General features: G+C 60.9%; 3 protein-coding genes across 6 annotated transcripts; 2 read left to right on the forward strand and 1 right to left on the reverse strand.

Annotated features, from left to right (window-relative positions):
- The first annotated feature begins 46 nt into the window (after positions 1–46).
- PHPT1 (phosphohistidine phosphatase 1) lies at positions 47–1678 on the forward strand. The gene is made up of 3 exons (XM_058853386.1): positions 47–227; positions 395–519; positions 1281–1678. Exons 1-3 carry the CDS (start codon positions 86–88, stop codon positions 1371–1373), a joined length of 360 nt encoding a protein of 119 aa, XP_058709369.1. The 5' UTR covers positions 47–85; the 3' UTR covers positions 1374–1678.
- Positions 1679–1824: 146 nt separating this feature from the next.
- On the forward strand, positions 1825–15500 carry MAMDC4 (MAM domain containing 4). Of its 4 annotated transcripts, XM_058853351.1 has the most exons (29): positions 2763–4071; positions 4632–4745; positions 5115–5288; positions 5488–5628; positions 5893–6038; positions 6129–6213; positions 6440–6568; positions 6793–6939; positions 7097–7191; positions 7452–7610; positions 7891–7975; positions 8403–8552; positions 8845–8949; positions 9126–9257; positions 9493–9623; positions 9716–9821; positions 10088–10204; positions 10421–10555; positions 10665–10795; positions 10868–11084; positions 11581–11718; positions 11824–11945; positions 12031–12121; positions 12332–12478; positions 12771–12905; positions 13150–13277; positions 13352–13466; positions 13594–13769; positions 14333–15180. In XM_058853351.1, the coding sequence occupies exons 1-29, from the start codon at positions 4026–4028 to the stop codon at positions 14372–14374; spliced, it is 3639 nt and encodes a 1212-aa protein (XP_058709334.1). In that variant the 5' UTR covers positions 2763–4025; the 3' UTR covers positions 14375–15180. The 4 variants fall into 4 exon arrangements, with proteins under 4 accessions (XP_058709335.1, XP_058709336.1, XP_058709337.1 ...); XM_058853352.1 differs by having other exon boundaries at positions 1825–4071; positions 13150–13429; positions 14333–15500; XM_058853353.1 differs by lacking the exon at positions 14333–15180 and having other exon boundaries at positions 1825–4071; positions 13352–13429; positions 13594–13749.
- Positions 15501–15631: 131 nt separating this feature from the next.
- Positions 15632–18669, reverse strand: EDF1 (endothelial differentiation related factor 1). Its single transcript, XM_058853377.1, has 5 exons — positions 18515–18669; positions 18342–18393; positions 17275–17435; positions 16680–16773; positions 15632–16171 (listed from the first exon to the last, which is right to left on the reverse strand). The coding sequence occupies exons 1-5, from the start codon at positions 18590–18592 to the stop codon at positions 16110–16112; spliced, it is 447 nt and encodes a 148-aa protein (XP_058709360.1). The 5' UTR covers positions 18593–18669; the 3' UTR covers positions 15632–16109.
- Positions 18670–18751: the final 82 nt, after the last annotated feature.

Here is an 18751-nt window from a genome sequence, read left to right on the forward strand (position 1 = left end):
TGCGGAGGGGGCGGGGCCTGGCTCCGCGGCCGGGCGCTGGTTGGACGCTGGGCGGAGGGGGCGGGGCCTGGCGCGGGCGGCAGCGATGGCGGCCGAGGCGCTGTCGCGGGTGCCGGACGTGCAGATCGATGGCGATGGCGTTTTCAAGTACGTGCTGGTGCGGGTGAGCGGGGCCGGCGCGCCCGCCAAGGATGTCGTGCGAGGCCACGGCTGGGCCGAGTACCACGGTGAGGAGCGTCGGCAGTGCGGGGCGGGGCTCGGCTGTGGCCCGGGGTGCCGAGGGAAGCGGCCGCGGGCCCCGGGGGCGGGCCGGGCCTTGCCGGGGGTCTGGCCCGTCTCGGGGCGGCGGCTGAGGCGGGGGGGTCCCCGCGTTCCCCCCGCTCCCTCCCTGCAGCCGACCTGCTGGAGCGCACCGCGGAGGAGCTGGCGCGGCACGGGCTGAGCTGCGAGTGCCTGGGCGGCGGCCGCCTCGCCCACCGCCCTCAGGAGAGGAAGATCCACGTCTACGGCTACTCGGTGGTAAGCGGCAACCGGGGCGAGCCCGTGCATGGCCGCGGCATCTCCTTTGGCGGTGTGGGGCCCCTGACGGCGGCCGAGTGGGCACCGCATCCCCTCGGGGGTGGAAGCGGGGAGCAGGGCGGCGCTCCCGGGGCTCCTGGGCGTTCTCCCGAGCGCCGCAGGGAGGGGAGAGCCGGCAGAGCCCTGTCGGGTGAGCGCTGCTTGGCCAGAGAGGGGTCACCCCGTGAACCCCCCCAGCACCTGCCTTTGGGGCTGCCACACACCCAGAGCCCCCGGAGGGTCCCGCAGTGGCTGTTCTCACCTCTGGGTGCTGCCAGAGAGAACTGGGCTGCACAAGAACCGTGTCCCCACTTCGTGTGTCCTGAGGGTGTTCCTGCAGGACTGTCAGGCGTTGTCGGGGCCTTGAAACGGTAACTGGAGGCACCTTCGGGGACATCAGTGGTGTGGTGGGTCCCTGGATGCTGACCCCAGCCCAGGGCTGTGCTGGGTGCTGAGTGCAGGGCCCAGCTGGGACCAGGGCAGGGTGGTGGTCCCCAGGCCACAGTGCACACAGTCTTCCCAGCTTCAGGGTGGCACTGTCCTCTTGCCTGGGTGCTACGCCAGCCTCAGCTGCAGTCAGGCAGGGCTGCCACAGTGGGATTGCCACAGGCTCTGCCTCCTCTCTGCTGCTGGGGTCTGCCAGAGCTACCTTGGGGACTTGCCAGGCTTCCCTGCAAGTGGTCACCCACCAGTGCTCCTTGGGAACCCTCTTTCCTGTGCAGGGCTTTGGACGAGCTGACCACGCTGTGACCACAGAGAAGCTGAAGGCCGAGTATCCCGACTACGAGATCACCTGGGCGGATGAAGGGTACTGACTCCTTTGTCTGTGATGCCAGCCCAGAGCTGGCACAGCTGGACACAGCACCGGGGCGGTGGCAGCAGGCTCCCCACGCTTGATGGTGCTCCAGGCTCTCCTGATTTTCCTCTACATTGAACTCGCCCATTCTCTACCATCACCGGACTGTCCCCATGCTGGGTGCTCCCACCTCCCTGGAATAGCAAAGCTGGTGAAGCCAGTGGTTGCTCTGTCCCAGCCTCTGGGTGCCAGGGGCTCAACCCACGTGTATCTGTGAGAATTAAAGTCGTTGGGGGAGCACAGCTGCTCCGGTGGCCATGCTCACAGCTCGGCTGCTCCTTCCCAGCTCTGGGACTGCCTGTTGAAAGTGGAAGGGACCCATCAGGTTTTCTGCCCCTTGAGGGGGACCTGGCATGGGAGCAGGTACAGTCTGGGGTGGGAACAGCAAGAGGTGTATCAGGAAATGCCTTGGAAAGGGCTGAGAAGGGAGAGAGGAAAGCAGTGCCCACACCTGGGGGAAGGAAAGGCAGGGTAGACCTGGGGGAAGACCAGCCCCATCTCCTGCAGGGAGGGAACTGAGCTGCCTGGAAACATGGTTGGGAAGCACATGCCCATTCCACACCTGGAGGAAGAGCATCCTCCCTGACTTCATCCCTCGGGACCAGCTCCTGTCCCTCAGAATTTCCCAGGAATTCTCCCTTGCTTATGTTTCCAGTAAGAAGTGATGGGGGGAGACTGGGAAAAGCTGCTGGAGGCTTCAGTGACTGGAGAGCTCCAGGGAGGAGATGTGCAGGCTGGGTTGGTTCAGTCGCTGTCCCACGTGGGGCTGGGGCTGGAGGAACTCCCCATCTCAGTTCCAGCCCCTTTTCATTGTCTGACTCTGACCCTGTGTGCTCCAAGCTCCTGCCTGGCCATGATCCTGCTGCTGCCTCCACCTTATGCCTTCAGAGATGTGGGCTGCTTCCTCTGCACCCAGAGCTGTGCAGGATCAGCTCAGCCTGCAGAAGCTCAGCCTGTGCCTGTGCCTGTGTCCCTGTGCCCTCCTGCCAGGGCTTACCTTGGTGACATCCCCTTACACCCTCTCCAAGCTGAGCACGTCCAGCTGAGCCTCTCCTTGTGGGAATCCAGTCCCATCATCATCATCAAAGAATCTCCTTCTGTGGAGATGCTCAAAAAATATCTGAACACATCCTCAAGGATGTTTAGTAGTACTCTTGTGGAGTAGAGGGGTAGGATGGGGTGACCTCCCATTGTGCCTTCCATTCTGTACTGTCCTGCAATCATCATCGCTGCCCCTGGCTCCATCTGCTCCAGTATGCCCACGTCTCATACTGGGGCCACCAGCATCCCCAGTGCAAAGGGGAGGGGTCAGATCTGTGAGAGAGGCTCTGCCCGTGGCACCCAGGAGGCCGTGGCACTGGCCTGTGGCACTGGCCTGTGGCCAGCTTGGTGCTGCCAGGTTCTCGGGCAGGGCTCCTGCTCTTCAGCCTGCCTGGGCTGGGGGATGTGGGGCTGCTGGTCCCCACTGGGCCTGGCTGGCGCTGGGAGAAGGAGCTGAGCCTGTGTTTTACTGCCCCTGATGCAATCCTGCTGCAATCTGCCCTCCAGGGCTGTCAGCTCAATGGGAGGATCTGCTCAGTGGGGCCCCTCTCAGGGCACAGAGGCTGTGGCAGCAGAGGTGAGAGGGGTCCTGTGGGGTAGCATCCCCTGCTTCCCTTGCCCAGGTGAGGAAACCAGTGGGGTTAGTGGTTGCCATCGCCAAGCAACACTGATAGTGATCTGTGGGGCTCCAGCTGCCAAGCTGTACTCTCAGGCTCATCAGCCCTTCCTGGGGCTCTGCTGGAAATGTTCTGCCCAGGAATGACCTGGTTGTGATCCTGGAGCTGTGTCCCTTTGCCCCTTGGAAGTCCTGAGCTGGGTGCTGAGATGTTCCTGCCAGCCGGAGCAGAGCAGGCAGGGTGAAGACTGGTTCCTCCCGATGGCATCTTAGGATCCCCAGGCTCCAGGGAGACCTTGGAGCCCCTTCCAGTGCCTAAAGGGGCTCCGGGAGAGCTGGAGAGGGATGTTGGACAAGAGCTTAGGGCAAAGCAAGAGGGAATAGCTTCCCACTGCCAGAGGGCACGGTAAGATGGAATACTGGAGATATTTCTGACTCCCACTTCAGCTGTTCTCTCTGGCCAGAGTGCAGCCCACTGCCAACCCTGCACCCAAAGTCTCTCCCACTCTCTTCATGCACAGGGACTGGCAGAGCCCCGAAGTCCCTACCAGAGGTGCCAGCTCTCCCCACAGGGCTGGCAGCATCCCTGGCTCAGCAGGAAGTGCCCTCATCCCTCACCAAGCCGGCACATTCCAGTGGGCTGTGTCCCGTCCCAGTCAGAGTTGCAGCCAGCATCTTGTTCTGGGTGGAAAGTGAGGTGAAGAAGAGCTGTTCAGCGGGGAAAAGTCAAAGGTCTCCCTGGGGCACCTGGCTCCAGCCCCTGTTGTGGTGCCGGTGGTGCTGCTGACAGGGTCGCACTGCGCTGTCCCAGCCTCGCCATAAACCCGCTGCCCGGCCAGGAAAGCGATAACAGCGGGGCTGAAGTCCAAGGCAGGCAGGTCCTGGGGAGCACATTCCAGCCGGGGCTGACGCTGTGGCCTCTCACAGCTCCATTTTACTGTCACGGTGGTCGGGATGGCTGCAGGCAGGCAGGCGATGCTGGCCCTCCTGGTGCTGCTGGGTGAGCTCTGCCGACAGGGACGGGGGAGTTGTGTCTTTGGAGGGAAGGGGCCCCGTGCTGGCTGCTCTACTCTGCTGCTCCCCAGCAGTTTGCCCCAGCACTGGGGGCCGGGGCAGGTACAGCCCACTGGCTTCTGCTGGTGAAGCCAGCCTGGGGTTCCCAGGGCGAGTGGGTGCTGGAGCCCCAGCACCGGGCTGGGGGTCACCAATGGCTTTTGTTCAGCGTGGGCCAGAAAATGCCCAGATTTTCCTGTTTCTTCCCAAAAGGGGGCTGGGACTCGAAGCACGGGTGCGATATAGCAGAGTCAGTGCCCCGGCAGGCTCTGGCACCCCGAGGCTGACGGTGGGAGGTGGCAGTGTGAGGGGTGTAGGGTGCCGTGACAGAGTCGGGGGGGTTGTCCAGGGGAAGATGCCACTGGGAGCTCAGTACCTGCCCCGGCAGGGTCCCAAACCGAGATCCCCAGGCAAATGTCACATGCAGGTGACGCGTGCCCTCCGTCACCTGCTGCACACCCTGCCTGGTTCCTTGCAGTGTTTTCAGCCCTATTGTCTCTCCCATAGCCACAGCCGTCCTCCCCAGTGGGTCCGTTGTCCTCAACAGCTGCAACAGCGTGGCTGAGCAGCTCTGCAACTTTGTCTGTGACTGCAGTGACTGCTCGGATGAGAACCAGTGTGGTGGGTGCCCAGACTCCCCAGGCTCCCCAGACCCACCCTCAGGCCCTGCTCCTGGGGTGAGAGCAGGCTGTGTAGTGGGGGGTGTTGTGGGTGCCCAGGACGGGTGCAGGGTCCCTCAAGATGGGCACCAGGGTGGGTGCAGATCCAGGGGTTAGGGGCAGGTCCCTTGTGCAGGTGTCCAGGGTGAACACCAGTCACCTGGGTGCAGGTGAGTCCATCAGGTGGGTGCAGGGTCCCAGGCTGTGTGCCCAGGATCCACAGGTCCCCTGGGTAGGTACAGCCCCCCAGGGTGGGTGCAGTTCCCTGGGGTGGGCACAGGTCCCCAGGGTGGCCTCAAACCTGCCTTGACCCCCCCATCTGCCTACCCAGGGTACTTACGGGGCTCAGCAGTGCTGGGCACCCCCTTCACCTGTGACTTTGAGGACAGTGACTGTGGCTGGCAGGACGTGGGCACCTCGACATATGGATGGGTGCGAGGCCGGGCCAGCCTGGCCATGTGGGGTGTGGGGCCTCGTTCAGACCACACCATGGGCACTGACCTGGGTAAGTGGGAGCTGCTTGGTGAGCAGCCTCTGGGCACCCACAGCACCACTCCACTGGGCTATGGGTGCCCTGGATTTGGGGGAACAAATCCAGGTGCAGGGGACAGAGCAGACACATGGAGGGGCAGGAGTAGTGCTGGCACAGCTCTGGTGCCACCCCACGGGGCTGCAGCCCCCACTCTGCTTTCTGTCCTCCCCAGGTTGGTTCTTGAGGACCGTGTCCCCCCCAGCAAAGACCATGGCCACAGCCTGGCTCAGGTCACCAGAGATGCAGGAAGCAGCTGCCACATGTGAGATCAGAGCCTGGTATCACCTCTCAGGGAGCTGTGAGCACACCCAAGGTGGGCACAGGCAGCACCAGCTACCGGGCAGTGAGGATGGGGGGCAGCGGGGAGGGATGGGGCCATCTGCCCCTGTGGCAGGGACAGAGCCACCAGTACCTTGAGATGAGTCCTTTCCATCCTGTTTGCCTCTTCCACGCTCCACACAGAGCTGGTGGGACCTGGGGGTCCCAGCTCCGGCCCCCAGAGCTGGTGAGGCTCCATTTGTTCCTTTGGGCACCCCAGGATGCCGCATACCAAGGGCACTTTCGGGGCTTCCCTCAGGGCAGAACCAGACTGAGCAGCCGGTGCTGCGCCTGGCTGTGGCACACAAGGACGAGGTGGTGGGGCTGTGGCAGAGCCCCAGGCACTGCAGTGAGGGCTGGCACCAGCTGGTTGCCTACCCCGGCCGGATCACGGAGCGGTTCCAGGTGAGACAGTGTTGGTAGCCAGGCTGGGACCAGAGGAGCTGGGTGATGTTCTGAGACCCAGCTGATGCCATCCCCATCCTCCCACCACAGCTCATCTTCTCCCTGACACAACCACCCACCTGCGGGGCAGAGGTGGCACTCGATGACATCATGTTCAGGAACTGTGGTTTACCAGGTGAGTCCCACGTCTGCTGGGATGTGAACTGGGATCTTGGGGGAGCTGGGTGGGGTGCAAAGCCCGGGGGAACTCTCCCATTGCTCGCTGTGTCTTGGGGCACTGGCCAGAGCATGAGGTGGGCAGTGAAAACCCGTTCCTTGGGCCACCCCAGGGAGCGATGTGGGAGCGCTCACCGTGTCCCTGTGGGAGCGGGCGCTGTCTGACGTGTGTCCCCCCGCGGCAGGGGTCGGGCAGCAGCTCTGCGGGGCTCAGCAGAGCCGCTGCCCCCGCGGCTCCTGCCTGCCACAGCGCCGCTTCTGCGACGGCACCGACGACTGCGGGGACGGCTCGGACGAGGACGCGGCGCAGTGCAGTGAGCACCCGTGACCCGGGGACGAGTCCTGCGGATGGGCTGAGGGTCTGCCTTGGTGGGGCAAAGCTGAGCTCTGGGCTGGCAGCTCTGCCCCACGCCAGAGGGCAAAATGACCCTGAGGGTTTGCAGAGGGGTGGCATCAGCCCAGCCCCGTTGCAGGGACCTACCTGCCCAAGAGAGGGCTGCGGCCCCGGTCTCTGGGTCACTGCTGTCCTTTCTCACAGAGAACTTCACCCGCTGCTCCTTTGAGCACGATCTCTGTGGCTGGGAGGCAGCAGCCGGGTCACCAGCGTGGGGCAGGAACACGAGCCTGAACCTGGGCACCTCCTATGGCATTCCCACTCGGGACCACAGCAGCAACAGCAGGGCTGGTACGTGGTGGGCCCCAGTGCCCCAGCGGAGCCCCACTGCACGTGGATGTGCCCTGGGGTGACACATGCCCGGGCTCTGCTCAAGGCTGTGCCAGGACAGCGGTGTCCTGCACCCACACATCTGCCTGGCTCCGCTCAGCCCCAGCATCTCCTGCAGGTTTTTTCCTCCACGTGAGCAGCGGCCTCACTGCACGGGATGGTGGCACAGCTCAGCTCAGCAGCCCCACTTTCCAAGCCACCAACTCCTGTTCTGTGAGTCACAGCTGGGACCTCATGTCACAGCTTATGTGGGCATAGTGGTGATGGGAGATGGGGTTCCCAGCGCTGGGGACCCTCATGTAGGGCTGGGGCTGTGGTTGGCCCTCGCTGAGGATGGGCATCAGGTTCCTGAGGGTGGTTTGGTGACATTCCTGGTGCCTACTGGGAGATCTGGGGCATCTTACAGCCCCTCTGTGGGATGCAGGGGGCTCTGTGCCCCTGCCCTGAGGGTTCATCCTCCTCCCCATCCCCAGCTCGTGCTGTACTGCCACCTCCATGGCTCAGCCACCAGCAACCTCAGCATCTTCTACGTGACCAACTCTACCAAGCATCTGATGAGGGAAAGGACAGGAGACCTGGGCAGCTGCTGGGTCCGGGAGAGAGTGGACTTTAACGTGACAGACCCCTTCAAGGTGGGCTGGTGCTGTGCTGGGGGGAGCTGGGCTGACCCCGGGGTCGGGGACCACAGCTGTGTACAGGGGCAGCACCACCCCCAAGCCCACCGTGGCCATGCCAGCCCAGGCTGTGTCCCCCTGTCAGCCACAGCATCGGCCCTGCTCCCACTGAGTCCCTTCCTGGGGAGAACGTGTGTCAGTCTGTGACAGGTTCTGGCTCCCCCCATCCCATGGCTCCCTGCTGTCACCCTAATCCCCCTCATATCACTGATATTGCTGACATGGTGCTTCCCTGCAGGTGCTGATTGAGGGGGTGGCCGGCCGTGGGGGGACCGTGGCCATCGATGACCTGATCCTGTCTCAGGGCTGTGTGAAGGAGCAGGGTGAGCTGCTGGGCAGTGTCCCTCACCCTGCTCCAGTGGGCAGCTGTCCCAGGTGTCTTGTGCCCATGGCACTGTGCCTAAAGGACCCCCAACATGGTCTGCCTGTCCCTCTGCTCATCACAGGGACCATCCTGGGTGCAGCACAGCAAACATTTGCCCTGGGGTGCTGGTATCCTTATCCTGTGGCCATGACACTCTCTGTGTCACAATGTGTCACACAAGCAGCTCTTACTAGGCCCTGGGTTCCCTTCAGCTGGTGGGAACTGGGATGGGCTGGGATGGGATGGGATGGGATGGGATGGGATGGGGGAAATGGAGAGCCAGGGAGATGCTTGGGGACAAGGGACAGTGGTTTGAAGGGCTGACATTGATGCTGTTGCTGGGCCCTTTCACCACTGCTCTCCATCCTGGGGTGTTTCACCATCAGAGAAGCCTCTGGTCATGCTGCCAGGCCAGGCAGATGCCAGCCCCTGTGCAGCAGATGAGGTGACCTGTGACAATGGGGACTGCATTGCTGCAGAGCTGGCCTGTGACTTCGCTGACACGTGCGCTGATGGCTCCGACGAGAAGCACTGTGGTGAGAGCCAAGGCAGGCACCCACACCAGTGGAGGGGACCAGACACCCCTGGCACATGAGTGTCCTGGGAGAACAGTGCCTGGGAAGGCTGAGCCTGGAGTTTTGGGTTGCCCAGAGCAGCTGTGGCTGCCCCTGGATCCCTGGAAGTGTCCAAGGCTGGTTGGACAGGGTTTGGAGTACCCTGGGATAGTGGAAGGTGTCCCTGCCCATGGCAGAGGAGTGGAATGAGATGAACTTCAAGATCCTTCCAACCCAAACCAGTCTGGGATTCTGGAATTCTTTGACTTTGCAGGGACAACAACTTTCGAGTCAGGGGCTGGAGGCTGGCATGACGTCAGCGTGGGGCGGCTGCGCTGGGGTCTGCAGAAGGCCCCTGAATCTGACACCCTCCTCACAGGTGAGGCTGCTCTCACCACCCAGACAATGCTCTTCAGTGCTCAGCACCACAGGAGCCCCCAGAGCAGGGCTCCCCAGTGGGTGCCACAGCACAATGGAGGATGATGGGCTTGGCTGGGGGTGTTACCAGTGATGTGAGACCCCAGACCTCACCTCACAGAGTGTTTCTGTGCCCAGGGACTTTCCTGGCCCTCCAGACAGGAGAAGGACAGATGGTGGGTCCTGCGAAGGCACGATCGCCTCCGCTGGGTCCCTCTGGCCCTGCCTGCACCATGGAGATGAGCTACCACATCCACAGTGACCCCCAAGGTAACTTCTGCCCACCCCCAGAGTGCCCTGCCTGCTTCCTGCCCCCAGACCTCCCATATCCACCTGCCTTTGCTGCTTCTGCCAACCCTGCTTTGCCCCATCACATCATCCCGCAGCTGGGTGTCCTTGTCCCTGGCTGTGCACCCTGTGACCATGGGCTGGTGCCATGGAGGGCTCCCACAGGGTGGCCAGGGGTTTTGGGTACCCACAGCCTCTGCACCACCTCTTGTTCCAGGCTTCCTCGCCGTCAGTGTCACAGATCACACCACTGGCAGCACCCAGCTGGCCTGGCAGGCACAAGGTCGTGGCAGCGCAGCTGGGGGTCATGTCCGTGTCCCACTGGGAGAGAGAAGCCGGCCCTTCCAGGTGTTCTGGATGTACAGGGACCAGTCTGGGGGGCTTTCAGTGGCCAGTGCCAGTGCTGCTGGGCACCCTGGGCTCATGGCTGCTGCCCCCAGGTCGAGCTGCTGGCACTGGTGGATCTCCAGAGCTCAGCGAGTGTCAGTGTTGACAACGTGACATTCGAGCAGTGCTACCTCGATGTGGTGTCACCCACAGCTGCAGGTACGGCCAGGGGTGTGTGGGCAGGAGGGTAACCCCAGACCCTTTCCATGGGGGCTGCCTGGTGGCTGTCACTCTGTCCAAGAACAGGACCACGGTGCAGAAGGCCAAGAGCCAGGGCCAAGCACATATCCTGCCTTGGCTTTGGACTCCTGCCCTGTGGGGAGTGAGGCAGGGAAGCAGGGGAAAAGGGGTGTTTGGGGGACCCATTTGCTTTTTGTGATGCCTTACCCCTTTCCACCTCCACACTGTCACCTCTCTCTGGCCAGAGCTGTCCTGCAACTTTGAGAGGGGCATGTGTGGCTGGTACCAGGATCTGTCCAGTGACTTCAAATGGGTCCACAGCATGGGGCAGGGACAGGGCTCTGACCACACCACTGGCTCAGGTAAGGGGCTGGTTGCTCTTTGGGGGAACCCAGGAGCCCAGGGCATCCCATGGCCTTCAATCCCCATGGCCATGACATGCCCTGTGCACTCCCAGCAGCCCCACGCCTACGGAGTAAGCTCACCTAGGGCAGCTGGGAGCCCCCCAGATCTGGGCTGTGGGTGATGTGGAACACTCACATCATGATCCCTCCATCCTGGCTGTCCCAAACATTCAGGATACTTCTTGTCCGTGGACCCCTCTGTGCCATGGAGCCACGGGCAGCGGGCCCAGCTCCTCACCTCCCTCCAGGAGCCAGCCACTGCCCCACGCTGTCTCTCCTTCTGGTATCGCCTGGCTGGCCCACAAATTGGTGTGTTCCCCATGGCATCCTCCCAGGGCTGCCCAGCCAGCTCCACTCTGAGGACAGTGGGGTCCTCAAGGGCTGTGGGATGGCTGCCCCTACACCCCCCTCTGCCCAGGTACCCTGAACCTTAAGCTGTGGCCAGAGGGAGGGGAGGAGGTGGTGTTGTGGACCCGCCGAGGAACCCAGGGCAGCATCTGGCACCGGGCATGGGCAACACTGCCTGCCACGGGCCAGCAGCGGTACCAGGTGAGGACCAGGCCCCCCATGTCCCTGGGATCAGCAAGGCACAGCGTGTCTGACACCGCTGCCTGGGGGCAGGTGGCTTTCGAGGTGCTGCATGATGGTTTCCTGGGGGACGTGGGGCTGGACGACATCGCACAGACAGCGGGACCCTGCAGGACCGAGCTCTCCTGCTCCTTCGAGGCCGAGGGCTGTGGGCTGGCAGCCAGCGGAGAGGGCACCTGGCAGCGACAGAGCAACAGCACTGGCACCACTGCTGGCCCTGTGGCTGACCACACCACCGGCACTGCCACAGGTATGGGGCTGTGGCAGCTCTGCTGCTTCCCTGCTGCACTGAGTGTCCCCCCCTGCCTGCTCTGAGTGTCCTGCCTGCACCCCACAGCAGCCCTGCCTGCACCCCACAGCAGCCCTGCCTGCACCCCTCAACAGCCCTGCCTGCACCCCACAGCAGCCCTGCTGCACCCCACAGCAGCCCTGCCTGCACCCCTCAACAGCCCTGCCTGCACCCCACACCAGCCCTGCCTGCACCCCACAGCAGCCCTGCCTGCTCTCCCTGTGTCATGCCTGCCCTGCCCTCCCTAGGATGAGCAGAAGGCAATACTGCACATGGCTTCCCAAACCTGGAGCTCCCCAAATGCAGAGTACCCCAGCCCCAGGGCTCCCTAATCCTGGGAAGATTCCCAGTCTGGGGAGACTCCTTGACCTGGGGGGAAAACCCAGCCCCAGTTGTCCCCTGGTGCTCCCCAGCAGGGCTGGGCAGGGGTCACAGCACAGAGGCATCTCTCCTCCAGGCCATTACATGGTGGTGAACATGGGCAGGGTCTTCCTGCCTGCAGGGCACGTGGCTACCCTCACCTCCCAGCCCTACCAGCCCTCCACGTCTGCCCAGTGCCTGGCCTTCTGGTACCAGCTGAGCACTGGGACCCCAGGTGAGCACCACCTGCCCTGAGACCCCTGGGGGCACCTCCAGGTGGGTGGGGGCCCCATGTGGCACAGCCCTGGACCCCCTCCTCCATGTTGGGTGCCCTGGGCAGGCTCCCTCGGGGTGTATGTGGAGCAGAGCAGGGCGAGGAGGAAGGTTCTGAGCATTAGCACCATGGAAGGGAGCAACTGGCACCACGGCCACATCACTGTCCAGCCCGATGGCGACTGGCAGGTGAGACAAGGCAGGGTGCTGGGGGCAGCGTGAGGCGATGAGGGGTGTTTGGAGGCTGCCAGCCTCAGCACGTCACCCTGCCCAGGTGGTGTTTGAGGCAGTGGGAGCTGGGGGTGACCATGGATACATTGCACTGGACGACCTGCATGTGTCGGATGGAGCCTGCCCTGAACTAGGTGAGACCCCACCCCACCCCACAGGGGCCCTGTGGATCAGAGAGGGAGAATGGGACATCCTGTGGGGGCATGTAAGCCACAGGGATGGGGACATTCCTGTTCCTGCCCTGCGCCTGGCCTGGCCCAAAGCTGGGGGAAGTGTGTGCCACCCAGGAGCCCCATCTCCAGCCAGGTAGCGCTGGGTGTCTCACAGCCCTGCTTTCCTCTCAGCATCCTGTGACTTCGAGCAGGACACTTGTGGCTGGAGCAGCCCCTCCAACCCCCGCTTGCACAGCTTTGCCTGGGGCTGGAAGAATGGGATCACCCTGGCCAAGTACCCCGGCCCTGAGCAGGATCACACCCTGGGCACAAGGAATGGTAGGAAACACCCATCCCTGCCTCAGCACCCTGGCATGGCCAGAGCGAGGGAGAAGAGCTGGGGATGGATGGAGTCAGTCCAATACACCCTGTGAGGCCTGGCTACACAGCATCCCTGTCCCCTTTTCGCCTGGGAGGGGCAGCTCAGCCCCAAGGGCAGTGAGGTGCAGGGCTGGTTTGTGCCATTCTCCGGGCATCACTCCAGGCATTTTGGGGAAGAGTGGGACAAGCAGGGTGGGACAAATGGGTGCAGAACTGAGTGACACCCTGCACTCTGTCCCTGCCCACCCAGGTCACTACATGCACTTCGACACCAGCGTGCTGGGTGCTGGGGGCACCAGTGCCCTGCTGGAGAGCCCACCTCTGCCCGCGGCCACCGATTCCTGCCTGCGCTTCTGGTACCACATGGACATCCCAGAGCACCTTTGTGAGCACTGCAGGGGCGGGGAGGAGGTGCTGTCCCTGGGTCTCACGTATGGGAGTGGGGACCTCAGTCATCCGCACCTGTAGACCATGGACACTCTGCTTCAGCTCCAGCTGGGCAGTGGCGGTGGCCCATTCCCTCTGGCTGCTGCCATCCCTGTGGAGGGTGGCATGGCTGAGAGGGCTCGGTGGCTCTTGTGGCCTCGGGGCAGCTGTGACCCCAAGATGCCTGTGTCCCCTCCTTGCAGGCAGTGGGGAGCTGCGGGTGACGCTGCAGGGCGCCGCGGGGCAGCGCACGGTGTGGAGCGTGGCAGGGCACCGCAGCCGGGGCTGGCAGGGCGCCGTGGTGCCGCTGCACAGCCCCAGCGAGTTCCAGGTAAGTGGGGCCACCCTGGGGTGCGGGGTGTCTCCGGGGTGCATCAGCCCCCCAGATCCCACCTTCCCCCACAGATCAGCTTTGAGATCACCACATGGAGGTGGCCGATGGAGGGGACAGTGGCACTGGATGACATCGTGTACAGCGCCAGGGTGGGCTGCCATTCCAGCCCAGAGAGTCCAGTGGAAGGTGCAGGGGTGGGGAGGCAGTTCTGGCTCTGACAGGTCAACCCAGAGCTGCCCAGCGTGCTGGGCTGAGGCTGGAGGCAGCTCTCTGGGCAGTGGGTCGAGCCTGACAGCATTTCCTCCCCCTGCAGAGAAACCCTCCGGCAGTTTTGTGACAGAGGTGGTGCTCAGTCTGCTCCTGGCCCTCGTCATCGTGGCGCTTGTGGCTCTTGGGGGCTGGTACTGGCTGAAACAGCGAGAGCTGGCAAGCAAGACACCCACAGAGAGCACCAGGCCCCAGGGCTTCGACAACATCACCTTCCGAGATGTAAGGACAGGGTGAAGGACTTCCCTGATTACCCCAGCTGTGCCAAAACAGCATTTTCCTAAAAGCTCAGCAAATGCCAGCAGATTCTCCCTGATCCCACATTCCACCAACGCGACAGGGAGGTGCAAAGGGCTCTGCCTCTTATCTGCTTGTTGACAAACAAGTGACCCTGAGCTGTAGGACTGACCTAAAAGTGCTGCTGCCACCAGGCAGCTGCTCCCAAAAGAGCTGAGTGTGCTCCCACCCCAGAGTCTTGTGGGAAGGGGGTCTGGCAAACCCAGCTCATCCTCATTCAGCCAGCACTCAAATTAGTGCAAGGTTGCTTAAGCTGCAGGTTCCTTGGACAGATCTGGTGCCATGAGATCTGCAGCAGAGCCACCAGCCCCAGCATGGACTCCAACAACAATCGTGGAGCCCCTTGGGTGCGCTGGGGGTTTGGTGCCTCTGCCGGGGTCACAGGAGGCTGGCACACAGATTGTCCTCACTGCAGCCTGGAACAAACCTGGTGTTTCACAGCAGACAGCCCACATTTGTCACCAATTCCCACTCACCTTTCTTTTCAGGACAAGGTTATTGTATCTCCAAGGGAGGAGGATGAGTCTTGAAATTAGCAGCCAGCAGCAGGAATTGCCTGCTCCCCCGGGCAGACCACCCCTCGACAGGAACCCACGCTCCATCAGCTGCCTGCTCTCTGCCCCCAGCACCGGGGAGCTGGCGACCCAGGGAGCCTGCCCCACACAGGGACACACCCCTGGCATCACTACCTCCAAGTGCTTGGGAAAAGCGTTTTTGTTGTTTATAACATGAACTTTCTGCTTCCAAGACACAGCAATGTGCCCGTGCTTTGGCAGGGGCAGGAGTGGGAGCTCTCACAGTGGCTGTCCTCATCCAAACAGGGGTCTGGCCTGGGGAAGTGGGGGTGAGGTGTGGGGTGCTGGCCCCCAGAGCTGGGAAGAGCAGTGCATGCTGCAGAGGCTGTGAGCCACTTCCCATGCCCAGGACGAAGAACAAGAGCTCCTAGGGCACAGAGACCCCACAGGGAAGAAGCTCAGTGCCTCTGCTGGTTTTGGGGAGGGTGAGTGGTGGGTGGGAGAGCAGGGAGCAGAAGAGGGCACCACACAGCACCCCCGAGGGCAACAGGCAGCTCCCAAATCTGGTGCCCACCTGCTGCCCACACGCTTTGTGAATGCACTTCATAAATGTCACTGGGAAACCCAAAAGTGTTCCTGAGGTGCAGGCTGGGCTCAGGGCCTGGACCCCAACCCTGCACCCACCATATCCGAGCCCAGGACCCCTCCCTCACCCCCAGCTTTCACACCTGAACGCTGTGAACTCCAAACCCAGCCCCACACACAGGCCAGTTCAGCCCCTGCATGAGGAGCCCACCAGTATCCTGCTAGCCCCCATATCCAGCTGGATTTTCCCAGACTGTGACCAGAGCTTGTCTCCCTCACCCAGCTGTGTCCCCCTTAGCTGATGCCCCAGTCAGGCCAAGCACCATCCCCACAGCCCTGTCCTGCTTGCAGAAACGAGGGCCCAATAGAGCTGAGAGCTGGGGAAGGGCAAGGAAAGCTCAGGCTTCACCTGATGTCTCTGCACCCACCTGGCTCTCCAGCCCCCCACAGCCTCCCCTCACCTCCACAGCACTGGTTCCACCCCCCGGCTGCTGGCCCAGCTGAACCATCCCCACACAGGGAGAGGTGACACAGCCAGGAAGGCTGTGACAGTGCTGGCCCTCATCCCAGGCACCCCAGCTGTCCCTTTAATTACAACCCCTGAAGGAAGAGGTGGTGCAGTTCCAGTCACACCCAGCCACAACATTTACTACCAGCTGGTCACATGCAGCAGCTCCTCTGGGCAACTGAAGGGTATCAAACTTTATTACAGATCTCCTTAAAACAGGCTGGAAAGAACAAACCAACTCATTGAGATACAGTGACTGAGTCATCATTTCTGATCAAGCCCCAACTCTCCCAGATTATTTATATATAATATATCTCACCCATCCCCCAAATTGTTTCATTAAATCATCACATTTCACACCACCCTAAGTGCCTTAACATCAGATGTTGCTAACACCACAATGCACATGTTTTCTGGCAAATCAGAGGCAGGGTTTGGGTTTTTTCTTGGGGTTTAGATCCTCAATCTCTGAAAAGGAGCAAGGAAAAACAAACATCAGGAAAATTGCTTCTTTAAGGTTGCCTTTTTACAGCAGATACAGATTCAGCAGATTTCCCCCCAAAGCAAGTCTAAAACCCTCTTGTTCAGCTTGGCAATATGCAGAGTGGTTGAGGAGAACCAGATCAGTCTGAGCAAACTGATTTCGAGGCTTTGTTGTCATTTCCCTTTGGGGCCGGTCTCCAATGGTTTTCCAATGTCCTTTCCACGCAGTTTGAGGCCTGGAATAAGACAAAGGAGACCACCACCATCAGCACTCAATCATTCACCCAATAACTTATATTTCCACCAAATTCAGCCTTAAGGAAGAAAACATCCAGAAAGAGAGCAGGGAAACAAGAGCTCAAGAGAATCCTACTTTAGTTTCTAGACCAACTTCAAACAAAAACTGATCAGATGGGATCTGAACCAGCCCAGGAGAGTAAAGCCAAAACTAAATCCTTCCACAAGTGCAATCAGGCTTCCATGGGTCTCAGCATCTCACAGCTTTTGGGGTACACAGGGATGGTCCCCAGGGCACAGCCACAGGTATGAAGGTGGTGACAAAGATGAAGAGCTCCCAGTTCTGGTTCAGTCAGCAGATCCAGGTTTTATCAGAACATGACTTAATGGCACCACACCCACGATAAACTCCAGCCAGCAATGTTCCTCACAGGAAAAAGGCAAATACCTTCCCCCAAACTACCCTTCCAAACACTGGCAGTATTTCTGAAGTCTCCCTTAACTCACCGATGGCTCTTTCGATCTTGCCCATGACCTGGTTATTGGGGATCGCTCGTCCTGATTCGTAGTCAGCGATAACTTGTGGTTTTTCATTGATTTTCTAAAAAGAGAGGATGAGTCTTAAACACACCAAGACTCAGCAGCAGCCCCTCAGGACTCACACAGATAAGGAATGGCCCCTCATTACGCCAGGACAGATAACAAAGTGTTGCTCCTAGGCTGACTCCACCACCACCTCCCTGCAGCGTCCCAGTGCTGGTGACATCCATCCTGAATGGACTGTGACCTCCCTCCTTTTCAGGAGGAGCAGGAACACCAGGGATTGCTGTTCCTTCATACAGCAGGGAGTTGCTAACACGGAGGAAGTTGGGAGCAGCCTCCCACGAGCTCAGCAGACACAGACAAGCTCTGCCTCCAACCTGGGGCTCAAGGGCTGCAGAGACAAACCTCAGAAGTCTTCCCAGACAACTGAAGCTGCCAAGACATCAGACACCAGAGATGCTGCATTCCCCAAACTTCCAGCCCATGACACCGTCCCTCTGCAGCTGCCCAGCAGGGAACAGGAAAGGCGCCCACCTTCACCTGCAGGTGCTCCACTCACCGTGGCCAGGTCCTTCTGCGTGAGGCCCTTGCTCTGCCGGCCCTGCTGGATCACTTTGCCCACCTCCAGGGAAACTCTGTCATGGTGCAGCTCCTCTGTTTCACGGTCAAGCTTGGCTGTGTTCTTTGTAATGAAGTGTTGTTTGTTCTGGCCTGCTGCCCCTGTTATTTGAAGCAAGAACAAAAAAAAAACAACCAAGGACAAACAAAATAAGGCTCAGAGCTGTGCCAAAAAGTATCAAAGGACTTTTTCCAAGCCCTCAGCTGCCCAGGATCCCAGGGAGCTGTCAGGATTTCAACATACCAACATCAACACTGATCTCACCCAAATCCTGCCCATCAGGGAACATAACCTTAGGCCCGTTCATAGTGCTGTGCACACCTAGCCATGCAAAGCCCTTCCCTTTCCCTGCCTCACACCTGAACTTCACTCCAGACAGGGCAAGTCTTAATGCTCAAACTTTGCTGCAGACATGTTTGTGCTGCACACAGAGGGGTCAGTATTTGAACCTGAATCGTGCTTGCTCAGGGATGAGGCAGCATAAGTAACTGGCTTTTAAACAATTTTCTAAAACCTTTTATTAGTAAAGTCTAGCTGTACTTAGCTTTGCTGAAATACTGAGCTTCAAAAACACATTGTTTTCTCTCATGTAAGATACAGTATTTAAGCCTTTCTCTTCTTTCTCTCACATTAGTCTCTAACATTCGATGTCCCAATAAAGCTGATTAATCTTCTTCAAGGATCATCTATTTACTTCTAATCATCAGAATCGCCTCCCTACAGCGAGAGAAGCCGGCAATTTAAATCGGAGAGGAAACAAGGAATTTTTAAAGAGCAGCGGCATAGAAGATCGGCAGCCATTCAAATTCTCAAGAGAAATAAGCTGCCAAAACGGGGAGCTTAAGTTTTGTGATGACAGGAGCTCTTGCAAGGCGTCTGCAGAAAGCGGGCAGAGCTCTGGAGGGAAGGGGCAGCTCGGGGCTGTCATCGCGGCGGTTCCCAGGGCAGCTCAGCCGGCCCCACTGATCACCCCACAAACCGCACCGGACCCCCCGCGGGATACCCACACTTCTTGGAGGTCTCCACGTCCTCCCCGCGCCGCTGGGCCGCCAAGATCGCCTGGGGAAAGAGCGAAGGTGCGCGGTGAGCGCGGCGCTGGCCGGAGCGGTGGCCTCAGCCCCGCTAAGCCCAGGCTCGCGGCCCGGCCCCGCTCCCGGCCCCCAGCGCTCCCCCCGCTCACCTGCTTGGACTTGGCCTGAGCGGCGCTCGGGCCCTTCTTGCGCAGCACCGTGACCGTGTCCCAGTCGCTCTCCGCCATCGCTCCGACCCCGCCCGGGCCGCGCCCGCCGCCGGGCCCCGCCCAGTGCCCGCCCCCGGGGGCGCGGCCCCCCGGCTCCCGCTTGATTGGACAAGGCGCACGCCCGTCACGAAGGACGGCCGCCCATAGGTGGGGTCCGCGCAAGCCCAGCGGGCGGGG

Source organism: Poecile atricapillus, chromosome 20 (assembly GCF_030490865.1).
Source record: "Poecile atricapillus isolate bPoeAtr1 chromosome 20, bPoeAtr1.hap1, whole genome shotgun sequence".
Taxonomy (NCBI): Eukaryota; Metazoa; Chordata; class Aves; order Passeriformes; family Paridae; genus Poecile; species Poecile atricapillus.